The sequence below is a fragment of the Elaeis guineensis genome, chromosome 4 (genome assembly GCF_000442705.2).
Source record: "Elaeis guineensis isolate ETL-2024a chromosome 4, EG11, whole genome shotgun sequence".
Lineage (NCBI taxonomy): Eukaryota > Viridiplantae > Streptophyta > Magnoliopsida > Arecales > Arecaceae > Elaeis > Elaeis guineensis.
In genome coordinates this window covers 9118321-9131210 of record NC_025996.2, presented here as the reverse complement: position 1 = coordinate 9131210, position 12890 = coordinate 9118321, and the positions used below count along the sequence as shown (strand labels likewise).

Below are 12890 nucleotides of genomic sequence, written 5' to 3'. Positions count from 1 at the left end.
TCACGACTTAGATCATAATTAGGACTCCTTAATCAACCCAAATCACGTCCCAGACAGTCGGATCAAGATCGGGAGTCACCTGAACCCTCCGATCGTACTTCGGTCTACAGAATAGTGCCGTAGACCACGAGCAATGCGTGAGAAACGTCCACGCAGTCCACAGACCCACCCGTGGACCGCCCGATCCACGGTGGATTGGAGAATAGGGCCAGGCAGGCCGCCTGGGCCTGGGCCGGCCCGCTCCCGCACGCGGGCCCGTGCGCATCTGGGCCGCACGCCCTCCTGAGCCGCGGGCTTGGGTCGCACGTCCCGCACCACTTGCGGCTGCGCCGCTGCTGCCCGCCGTCGGTCCTCCACCACTTCGAATTTCGTACCGACTTCAAAATTTTGTATCTCCTCCATCCGAACTTCGTTTTAGATGATCTTAATCTCGTTGGACTCCATTTTTCGCTGCGAATCTCACTGTGGACTCATTGTGAACTGAATTTCAAGATGTCAAATTTTAATATTTAATTAGATGTCCAAAGATAAGATCTTCCGCTGAACTGAACAAAACCCAACGACCCTTTATATTTCTTTTCTCTTGCTTTCACATCGGATTCTTATAGCAGTCTCTTCATTCAAGCATGGCCACATTCTCATTCGCGAACCTTCTCTTCAACTCGAATGTCAGCGGCAACACTACTAACAATGGTAATACAAAGGCCATGCACATATATGTATTAGCGAGTGGGAAGGATGGTGGACACTGTAAATGCGTTAGCACGTGTGCTTTCGTACCTTCCTACTCGAAATAACTTTTTTTTTGGCAAAAAAAAAAGGGGTGGTGAAGTCTCAAGGAGAGGGAAGAACAGCACACTACCCAGTTGATCACCAAACGCCACTCATTCGCTCTCTCGCACTGTGACTCCCCTGTCCATTCCATCTTTCTTTTCACCATCGCAACCACCACTCCACAAATTAAAAGCCGTTCTTCTTCTTCTTCTCAAGTTCTCCTCCTTCTGCCCCCTATCTATACTCATGTGGTCCTCAGGACTTGACAACCACAGCAACAACAAGACGAACAACATCGATAACGGCAATAGTGGACATGGGGGTGGTAGTAGGATAATCTCCTCCTCCTCTTCCTCAAGATCTTCTCCTTCCTCCACCTCCTCCATCCTCCTCCGGACACCAAGGAGGAGGACCATGGAGGAGGTGTGGAAGGACATCAACCTCACCAGCCTGCACCATGAGAGGCGCTTCGCTCCTCTTCCGGAGCCCCACCACCACCACCACCACCACCACCACCGGGCCATGATCCTCCAGGACTTCCTCTCCGGTCCCTGCTTCACCGTCTCCCGGGCGAACGCCGCCGTCGAGGACATCCCCCTTCCTCCCCCGCCCCCACTCCTGCCCCCCACCGCCCTCAGCCTCAGCTCCGGCCGCGAGCTCCAGTACCTGGGCGGCGGCGGCGGCGGAGGCGGTGGGTCTGCCCTGATGAACGGCCACTCCCGCTCCAGCTCCAATTCCAACGGTTCTCGAGTCCATGGCCAGGCCAACAACAACGACAACAACGCGCGTAGTGGACCTTTCATGTCCCCTTCCTTCTCCGACGCCGTCATCGGCCCCTCGTCACCCGCCGGGTTCTTCTCCTTCTGCTCCAAGAAGCGGGTAATGCCGGAGGGCCCCGGCATTGGCGGCGACCGCCGCTACAAGCGCATGATCAAGAACCGCGAATCCGCCGCCCGATCCCGCGCCCGAAAGCAGGCAGATTCTCCATTCTTCACTCTTTCTTCTTCTTATTTTCTCTGTTTTATTATATATATATATATATATTGAGGACGAAGCGAAGAAGATATGCAATAGAAGTAACTAAATTTTTGGAGCAGGCTTACACAAATGAGCTGGAGCTAGAGGTTGCACATCTTTTGGAGGAGAACGCCAAGCTAAAGAAACAGCTAGAGGAGGTAATGTTGCCAAAAAAAAGAGTCATAATAATAATATTGTTATTTTGCCCCACTTGTCTGGTAGTATCGCCACTCTTCCTTTCTTTAAGTATGAAAACATTTATTCGTTCATTCATTTCTGTATAAATTATTATTTGTTTATGCGGAGGCCTGTTGTGGTGTGGGCAGCTACGTTTGGCGATGGATGCTCAGCTGCCAAACAGAATCGCCCTCAAAAGAAGCTCATCAGCCCCATTTTGAGAAAGAACGAGAAGAGGGAGGGAGCACCCTGCTGCAAAGAGGGCGCGAGAGCCCACAACACTTTTCTCACCCCCTTCTCCAACCTATATAGACCCCTATTCCTAAACAAAGAGAGAGAGAGAGAGAGAGAGAGCGCGAATTGAATTGGACTCGTGTTTGCGCAGACATAGTAAGGACCCAAGAACACATAATTCAGATCTCTCCCCTTCCCACCGCCAACTGTACGCCTCTCTGTCTCTCTTTTTCTATATGCATGTATTATCATATCAATGTCTTCATATATTGTAAATGTGGACAAGCTTGGTACTCTCTTCTTTGCTCTCTTGGTTTGGTTTTGGTGCCTTTCTGGTAGTGGTGGTGTTGCTCCAAATGGCAGTGGGAGGGGACGGTAGGATTCCTGTCGCCAGAAAAAGATGTGGCACCGTTGGGGGACCGGACGGGACGTTACTTCCCATTCTTCCCCGTTTAGGTTGTGTGGGTCCCCATGGCTCCATTCATCTGCCCATCATCGCCTCTGCTTTTTAATGTTAATGGGATACAATTATAAAAAAGGAGAAAAACTTTGCCTTCGTGCCGTTTATCTTGTGAGCTCCGCAGATAAGTGCCAAAAGAAAGCGGGGCATGGGCGATCCTTACGTCCGTGGACTCGAGGCTGCGAGCCCCCACCTACGTGTCGGTTGCCTGAGAGCTTGGGCTTTTCAGCTCCTGCTTCCGAGTAACAGAAACCGCTGCTTGCTGTAACTGGTGATCCAGTTGTCCCTTGCTCTTTAACCCAAAAAAAAAAAAAAAAAGAGAAAAAAAAAAGAAAAAAGAAAGAAAGAAAGAAAGAAAAAAAGGTCTTCCGAGGGCATGGACGAGTGGTCCTTTTAAAACGAGCAATGCAATGCTCTTGGCATTGATGACTGAACAGTAATAGTCATTGGAGACAACTGCAACATGTAGTTGTTGGACACTTGGATGGATGTTAATGGAAATGTGGACAAATTTATTTTATCAAGGTTTCTGTCAAAAGTCCAACGCTAATATCAGCACTTCGATCTTTCAGCTTCATCTAATTAAAAAACAAAAGAGACTGGTGATCTCTGTGGAGCATGTCTAGTTTGTGGTAGGTTGCTATGGTTAGTGTGGGGAGGGGAATCCCACTTTATCAAAGCGACTTCGACGCCCCCTGAAGTCTCTTCAGTTTGAGTCTACCTTCTGTTTTAGTGCAAAGAGGAGGAAGAGGAGCTTCCTTCTCTACTTTTAGTCAAAGCAGGATAAGTATATATCGTTACAGCCAAGAGAACAGAGGAAAAAAATGTGGTGGAGCCATTGGAAGTATCGCATTGGTGAAGAGTCCACTTTCTCATAGCCAGAACCCCCGCTTTTGATCGGTTTGAGAAAAGCAGATGTCTTTGGTTATGTGTCAACAATTCCAGTGATAGATACTTGTCACTTCACAAATTGTGTGATGCCCGTTATGGTTACCGTCATCATTTTTAGTTGCAAACTGAGCATTATGGTTACCATCTTGGGGATTTGAAAAATACAGCCGTTTGGTAATCATTATTTATGGTTGAGCGGTGAATCAACGGTAGCAACCCTCTCTCGGAGGGAGGGGTTCCGGGTTTGAGTTCCAAGTGGTTCACTTAGGGGTTTAATCTGGGTAATTAAATTTCAGATGGTTTTCCTCCCTATTATCAAATTCGGAACTTGCCATGATAAGTTAGGCCTCATTGATGTTGTTTCTTTTTTTTTCTTAAAAAAAAAAAAAACTAGGCAGAACAATATGGATGATGAAATCCTTACCATTGTATGTTGGTGAAATTTTTAGTGTTTTTGGCAGCAAATTTTTATTGGCTTTCAAAAGAGTGAATAAAAGCAAAAAGTAGTAAAAATATTTAATACAAATACTATCTTTAACATCACCATCCATGTTAAATAAAAAATATTTAAAAAATGACAATACAAAATAAGTCAGGAATATCTTATAATTTTTAAATTGGATAACCGGTGATTTTAAAATATTAAAAAAATCCACTTACATTCGTTTTGCTCTCTAGTTAAAAGGATTTTTTAACAAAAATTAAGTCTTGAAAAATTTTTAAAATCATAATAAATTCATCGATATATTACAACCGTATGATTTAACTACCATTTAGTTAAAGTTTGCTTGTCTTTTAATGGAAGAATACAAGCTTGTTGGGGCCCATGTTGGACTTGGATCACATCTCTCGCCACCCGCAACATCTCAATACATCACTTTTCCTTTGCATGTACCTTTCCGGGAGCACTTTCTTTGCATACTTGATATGAATAGTGTTTCATCTGCCTAGCACTAGATCCGGTAGTTGGCAGGAGGTTGTTTTGTTGTGTGTGGGTCTCCATGTCACATTTAATGTCGAAGAAGTGTTGATCCTTCCACATTTTTTTTTTTTTAATTTTCAATGAAAGGTGGAGCAAGCGAGGAAGTTTTCCCCAACTTACTAAGTTAATAAAGTGTACAAGTACTATTTGCAGAGAGAAGAATAGTCAAAGAGGCAAAATTGAGTGACTACAAGGAAAGTGAGGGCAGCCTGGTGGAAATGGTGTTGTGACTGGCAGAAATTAAAGCTAGCTGTGCATGAATTACCCCACATAGAGGAATGCAGGGCTTTGAAGAAAACAGAAGAAGTTGGAATCTTTTTCTTAGAAAAATAAAAATACAAAATTTTAATTCTTTCGTGCCACATATATCCCATATAAGTGTCATGAATAGTTAATCCCAAACTTTTCTGATAAAGCCGAGCACTTTTCTACATCACCAAGAGACTCAGAAATTCCGAAGGTGGTGAGACAAATCTCCAATGTTAAGGCATGCTTTGACATCAATGCTACAAATTAACTTGATAGGAAGCTATACATGTGAATTGGAATAGCCGTATATCAATAAAAAAAGATATAAATTATATACAAAACAAATTGCACAACTAATATGTAACTTTTTAATTACTAATCTCAGTGACAGCAAATATTTGATAGCATACAGGTTGATTGTAAAAGATGTATTAAGAAATTTTCATTTGCTTTCAGCCCTGTTTGGTACTCGAAAGCCAAAGAAGGGAAGAAAAAAAAAAAAAAAAAAAGGCAGAAGGGAAGAAAGAAAAGGGGGCCCAGCCAGAAATCCAATGCCAAACTGGTCCCACCACGCTGTACAGCCGTAGGAACAATTTTATCCATGGATATAAAATTATGAAGAAGTTTGGAAAGAGAAAAAGGAGGTGGAAGAGGGACCCGACACCTCATAAATGCCAGGCTAGGACATCACATCAGCGAGTCCGCGAGACTGTTTTGCTTCGGTCTGATGGGACCGAAATCCGTAGATAGTGATCCACCAGCATCTGGCACTCCGTGATGGGTTTGGGTCCAATCAGACGGCCTTGAAGCATCCCCAGTCGTACTAATCCAGCTATATCTTTTACACTTTGAATCTCGCACGAGCTATCTCGTCGCCTTGCTTTATTCCCTGAGGAGGATTGTCCCGGGGAACTCAATCGAAGAGATAAACCCAAAAGACATTGGTGTTGTTGGCCCGCCAATCAACGAGGCTGGCTTGGACGAGAAGCTGCAAACAAGGATTCATTTGTGACAGCGGCTTATTATGAATTCTACTTCTGAAAATAAAAAATAATACCTAGCATGATGTTATGATCAGTTGCTATTATAACTTAACAAAAATATCATAAACTAAAAAATAACAAAGATTTCATTTGATGAGTATTATATCATAGTTCACTAATTGGTCAGACTTTGCTTAGGGACCAAGAACTCAAACCTTATTCTCATAATATTAATTTTAGTATCACATCATATTAATAACTTTAATAATAAGCCTTGTAAAAAAAAAATTTATTCAAAATTTGATTTTACAAAAAAAAAATATTTTTATTCGATATTGTAGTTCAATTCATATTTAATCTCTTCTTAAGCGAATTACTCCTCCACGTATCTAACAATGTATTTCTACCATACAAAAGTCAAAATATATACAATGACAAAAAGTGAGATCAACTCAACTAGGCATTAAAGAATATTGAAGAAAGGGAGGCCGTGAGGAAAGAACAGTGGGATCATCAATAAAATTAAGATAGAGTTTATGGATAAGGATGGCATTCTAGATAGTATTAAAGGAGAGATGTGGGGTTGAAGATGAGGTGTGGCCAATGAAGAGATTGTAAAGGAGGGCTATGGCATTCATAGAGGGGTTGAAATAGTAGAATTAGGAATGGAGAGGGAGAGATTGTATTCTAGTAGCTTTGGGGAAGGCTGACTCTGATAAAAGAAACAAGAAGTGGTGGCTGAGGTAGCAAGGATAGAAAGAGGGGCATTATTAGGGGTGGCCATGAATGTCGAGCAAATGTTGGGGCTGTTGAAGAGGATGGCAATGCCAATGAAAGAACACCTATGGTGATGAGCACAAAGCGGATGAAAAAGACATGAAAGTGGTCGTGAGTTTTGAAGGCCATTGCTATTTGCACTGATGCATATGTTGACCAATATGCAGATAATATATTTTTGATATATACTTTTTAATAGATGATGCATACGTCTTTGCAGATTTATCTTGTTTGTTTCATTCACCTTCCATCTATTAAAAAATTGATATAAATATTTGTGGTCTTATTTTTAGACAATCCAGTATCTTTTATTGGAGCCAATCAGGGGTTGGATCTCGGATCTAAACTATATTTATTTTTAATTAATTTTTAGGTCGGATCTATTTAAAATTTGATAATTTCTTTACCTAAATCCGCCCATGATCAGCTTTGCCCTTAACCTTATCATCTCCCAATTAACGAGAAGGAGAGAACGAGGATGATGGAAAGGGCGAATTCCTTGGCTGGCAAGGAGGGTGGGCATCATCCTTTTTTTTTTTTTTTTCTTTATCCCCTCCTTACCGGAGCCAAAAGCCACAAGTCCTGTGCTCACGCACCATCCCTTCCATCTCCTTCCCTTACTCGAGAACACCAACTCCCTCCCCCACTCCATGTTTACTACTTTTATCTCCTTCACAGACAACGCCACACCCCTCCTCTTCAATCCTCTTACCGGCCTCACCACTTCTTCGATCCCAACTTCCTCTTCTTTATCGTCATCTAGAATGCCATCCTTAGCCATGAGTCCCACCTCAATTTTGCCACCGCCCCCACTTTTTTCTCTGGCTGCCTCTCTTTTTGTGATGATCTCTCACAACTTGTTGTGTTGATCCTAAAATTTGTCACCATGTATGTTTGGCCTCCATATAAATGCATTACATGGATATACGGAGACCGAACTGTGACATTGAACAGTGTATCCTTTTTCTACGAAATCAATTTTAGAGAATTTTTTTTTGTTAAATTTATTTTTCTAATATGTTTTTCTTGCATGAAAAATCTCTATTGGTGATGGAATATGCCACATTGGGCAGCTTTCTGCAGGATACCCGTGACCCTCCCAAATCCTAGTGATGGTTAGATTGGAACCCGGGTCCCTGATACGGCCACCAAAGAACTATAGTATCAATATCGGCTTGCACTTTCAATTCGTTAATGACTTTTTACAGGTTGCAACTTGCCCGGTAATGTGGCTGTGGAGATAGATTTAGTAGCACAACTAGGAAACAGAAGGAGCTCTCTAAATCCCAAAAGAACCGGGCGTCACACATGTCGCCCTACGTCTTATTTCTTGAGAATGGAGTCAAAGGGTCTCCATCAATTATCTACCCCCTCTTTCTGATCTCATTAATCTCAAACATGAGTATACCGGGAGGAAAAAAAAAAAACCAATATCTTTTATGAGTGCCAGTATGACAGGAAGCCCAACCAGAATCGTGCGCGGGCGAGATTTGAACCCAACTCACTGGTGTCAACCCAATGACCGCTTGACCGAGCCAGTCGGCAGCCTTCGAAAAATCATCAAATCATCGCTGACAAAAATACACATATACGATCCTAACAAAGATTTTCTTTGAGTTGCATTTGGTAGCTGACAACTATCCAAATTACTGATAATTTAATATGATAATTTAAATTACTATGTTTAATATATTTTTTTGGATGGTAATCTAGATTGCTTCTCATAAAACAATCTGAATTATTTTGGAGAGAGATGGCTATTCAGATTATTACTTCTTTAATAATATTGTAATAAAAATTTTAGATAAAATTATCTCTAAAAAAAATCAGATAAAATCCATTATCCAACCCTCCCCATCACCCCCTCCATGTGTACTTCTGCCCGCGGCTCTTCTATCTCTCTTTGCCTGTCCACAACTTTTTTGTTCTTATCCCCCACTACCTCCTATGGCTCCTCCACGTCCGTCCCTACCACCCCCACGACTCCACATATGCCCGTCCCTCGATGCCTGCGATTCCCACAACCCTCGGCTCGCCACTTCTTCGTACCATCACCATACCTACATCACTCTCGTTATTTTTCATCAAAAAAAAAAAAACACATCAAGATAAAATTATGGAGAATATTTTGAAAATTTGATTTCATATTACCAATAATTTGATTGTCATACTAAATATATCAATCAAGATTTTTAATAATTTTATTATAATATTATTTATGTATACCAAACACAATAATCAATATTATCAATAATTTAATAATAATAATTTATTTTGAAGATAATCTATATTATTTTTTAAAATTATTTGATGATATACTAAATATAATCTTAGAATAATCAGAAGCTAGGACATGGAAAAACAAAACAACTAACATAAAGAAGCTGCTAAAGCTAACTAACACAAGACATCCTTCCCATGTGATCACATCTAAACCATCAAAGAAGGGACCATATATATTCACCAGAAAATCCATTAATTTTGTGGGAAACTCTTGCTAGCTCCCAACCTGTCACAGAATAACTGCATCGGTTGGAGGTTCTTGACACCAGCCTCCATACCCCGGAACCAGTGGCTGGATTCCAAGTTAAATAAATAAACTCGTACTCCCAAGAGTTTACCCTGCAAAGCTCATCAAATGATGAGATCAGGCAAAATGCCCTGAAAATTAAGTTGCTGAAACAAGATATATTATAATCCCAGCAGCGTTCCATTCAATAGCCAGGTACATGAAAGGTAGAGAACCATATCATCAGCTCCTCAGCGAACTGCTCCTCCACTCTCCTTTCGAGATCTCCATCGACGCAGAGACGGCAAAGAGGGCAGGTCCTCCGGCACATGACCAGCCACCTATCAACACATTCCTGATGAAATAGATGGCCGCACGGCAGCCTCCGCATTGCATCCCCTTCTTTTAACCTTGACAAGCACACACAACACTCACCTTCTCCATCATTTGCCGTCTTCTGCTTCCCTCCCTCCGATGAAAAAACCTGTCCTGGTTTCATCGAGTAGGCTTCCCTGGAGGCTCTGGTCCTCAGACTCAGAACAGAAGAGATGAAGGCGATGAAGTAGCTCATGATTGCTTGGGAGATATCATAAAGATATTTCCGAGAGAGATACTCTTTAATAAGAGTGTGCCAAGTGTGTTGAATGGTCTATTTTCTCAGCAGAATTTGCTTAGATTACAAGTTTGGTAGGAACAAAGAAAGGTAACACTGGAAGTTACACCTACACCAAGGACCGTTTCTTTGAAACTAAGATTGGAGAGATTTCAATAAAGCAGCCAAGCCTATGTATGGAAGCTGTCATAGAAAACATCTGGACGAGAGTAGATAAGGAACGTTTTAGTCCTAACTAAAGGAATAAGTAGAAAGCTATATAAGCAGGGGCATCCAACAAAAAAATAAAGCAGTGACGCTATCGATTTACTGCAGGGAGAAAGGGGAAAAGATTTTTCATATTGGAATAATATGAAAATAAAGCAGCAGCTAGTCAGTCTGGATTGATAGATGACTAGCACGGATCCAGGCTGTAGAGTATAAAGTGCATCTGTTCACAGCCTTCCGACGAAAGGGAAGATGGTTTAAGGTAACATCAAATGGTAGGCCGACGATCACGACACTTGACCCTTTTCTCGGGCTGTAGGAGTTCCAAATCAGATATTAAGGATATCAGGTAGCCCAGACGCATAACAAAACCAACAAAAATATCATAAAATAAGTGGACTCCTATGCAACTACGGGTTTTCTTTAGAAGCATAATAATGGATTGGCATGAGAGCATCAAATACTACGATACAGATCCAAAGCATATAAAAAAGTGGCTCATCAAGGCAGATTTCATTATCTAACAAGCTTAAAAACTTGCATGACAGCATGCTTCTCCACTAGAATTTCACATGACAGACATCACATACTCAATTGGAAGATATTGGCATATACAAATCTATACTTGATCTCAATTAGTGCATAATTTTATGTACCCTTCCTTTCCCCCGTGTTTACATGATATTTTCACAAAGTTGTTCATCATCATAGATTGCGCAAATTTGTAACTCCAAATTGGAAGGTACAATTAACTAATTGAAGTCCAAATAGCACAAGCAAAAAGGAAAAACTGCGGCACACAAATACTGAAGGAGAGGACAGTTCAAGACGGGATCAGTGTCCTGAAGAAAACTAGAGCATATTATTGGCATCCAAGGATATATAGAACATCTTCAAGCAAATAAATAAGGCACATGAAGCCGATTTAAGTTGAGGAAGCTTAAAACGCCAGAGGCAAAACTGTTCCCACATTAAGAAAGCATGGATTCAAAAAGAACAACGCATCAAGAAAACTTAGATCCAAAGTAAGAACCTCAGAAGGAAGGTTGGTGCCTCAGATCACGAAACAGTTTCATCTAAGCCAAGTTACTGTGTGAAAAAATTGCCATACTTAAGGAGACTCTTGTAGAGCTTTTATTTACTTTTCTACTCAGAGACCCCATCTAGCTGAAGTTCACCACAGTAACCAAATGAAAGTGTGATATACTGATCTAACTCAAAGGAAGTCGGTGCACCACAGTAACTTTGACATGATCAATAAGAAATTGTTTTTTCTCTTGCACCTCAAGCTCCTTATGGACAGCCTTAGGGATCATATTACATGAATTTCTTAAACAGAAGATAGGACAGCAGAAATTTAAGAATATGACTTAGATAGACAAAAGTGGATGCTCAGAGATTTTAAGAGATCATGTAACTGAAACACATGGAACAGCAAAAGGACTATTTGGCATATTCATCCAGACTGCAGGTTACTAGGTAAGAACAGAGCTTGAGTAAGAACTAACCACAACAATCCTGCCTTTTGTTTATTTTTATTTAGGATGAATCCCTTGACATAAATGATCTAAACAAAATGATTATCATAATTTCCACTCAGGTCTTTCTTTAGTTGATTTCACTTTTATGCTCTCAAACCAGAAAAACATGCTCCAAATCTCACCATGATGGACTTTGGCATGGGTGCCAAGCATCCCCAAGCATCTGATACTTCGATGAGACAGACACTTACACGATCCAAATAATGAAAAACAATGATAAAAATGAAAAATATTCTCTAATAGAAGAAGTCTCAAGTGTTCTTGTTTTGGTAAATAAAATCATACTCATCTCACATTACACTATTAGTATTTAAGCACTTCAACTACTTAGTTTATCAAAAGTTTCAGGCACCGTGTCCTTTAACAAAATACTCCAAAAGCTAGACCAAGTGCCCAGGCTTCTAAATGATGTGAGTAGGAAGCTCCCACATTTGGTGTGGTAAGAAGAGGTGATTGCTCATGCCTGGCATCCCCAAGTGTGGACACTATGGAACCATAAAGGAGAGTATGCAGGTAACACTATTCGAACCCTTGCATTGCACCCCAATGATAAGTACTTATTTCATCAGAACCTATAGTGGCTAAACTTCCTATTGACAAAATGAACACACACTAATGAATCCAACTCTGTCCCATCCCCCACCATAGAGAGAGAGAGAGAGAGAGAGAGACCCCCTTCTAATTTCCTGAAATCATATTATTCCATTTACGTCTGCGCTTCATCGTGTAACATAACATAGAACAGCTTCTTGTTTCTTTTTCTTCCCCCTTTTACAACTTAAATTGAACCTAAACCCATTGATAGCGTGGCCCATCCATTTATGATTCCCTCATGCAGCTATATCATCTTTTACTCCTTTTTTCCCTCTCCGCAGTTTGCACTTACACTTCAGCATTTAAATATGTAGCAGATGTAAAGTGTTCAAAAAGACAATTGCAATATGACAGGGACAAAAACCAAATAACTTTGAACCTCACCCCCCCACCCCCCACCACCCCCCAACAGAAAAAAAAAAAAGAAAAAAAGAAGAAGAAGAGTAAACCCCAAATAACGAAGAATATCTCAAATTGTAGCAATGAGTAAATAGATAATTATCAATATAAATTTAGGAAAATAAAAATCAAATCAAGAATGAATGAAATGAATAATTCATGGTGCAACATAAGTGCGTTTAAGTTGTAAGCTGCCTGCCAGAGCCAACAAAATCAACTGAACTGGAGCACCTCACTAATAACCAACTTGCCCATAATCTGAACTAAAGATACACATCAAGTTGCATTGTCCCATGGCCATCAATGATTTAGGTGCCACTGGCAGAGGGACTACCACTGTAAAACGTCAAAATGGGTGATGTATTGTACAAGGTGATGCAAATGATATCAAACTGTTTTGCTAATAAAGACAAGGTAGAGCTAGTAAAATTTTCTTTAGAGGTCAAATCACCTATCCATCTAATAATTATCCTTGTGGAGAAG

At 40.9% G+C, this 12890-nt stretch overlaps 1 protein-coding gene across 1 annotated transcript; it reads left to right on the top strand.

Moving 5' to 3' along the window:
- Positions 1 to 728: 728 nt before the first annotated feature.
- Positions 729 to 2453, top strand: LOC105044109 (bZIP transcription factor 27). Its single transcript, XM_010921902.4, has 3 exons — positions 729 to 1749; positions 1872 to 1949; positions 2118 to 2453. The coding sequence occupies exons 1-3, from the start codon at positions 1021 to 1023 to the stop codon at positions 2187 to 2189; spliced, it is 879 nt and encodes a 292-aa protein (XP_010920204.4). The 5' UTR covers positions 729 to 1020; the 3' UTR covers positions 2190 to 2453.
- The last annotated feature ends 10437 nt before the right edge of the window (positions 2454 to 12890 follow it).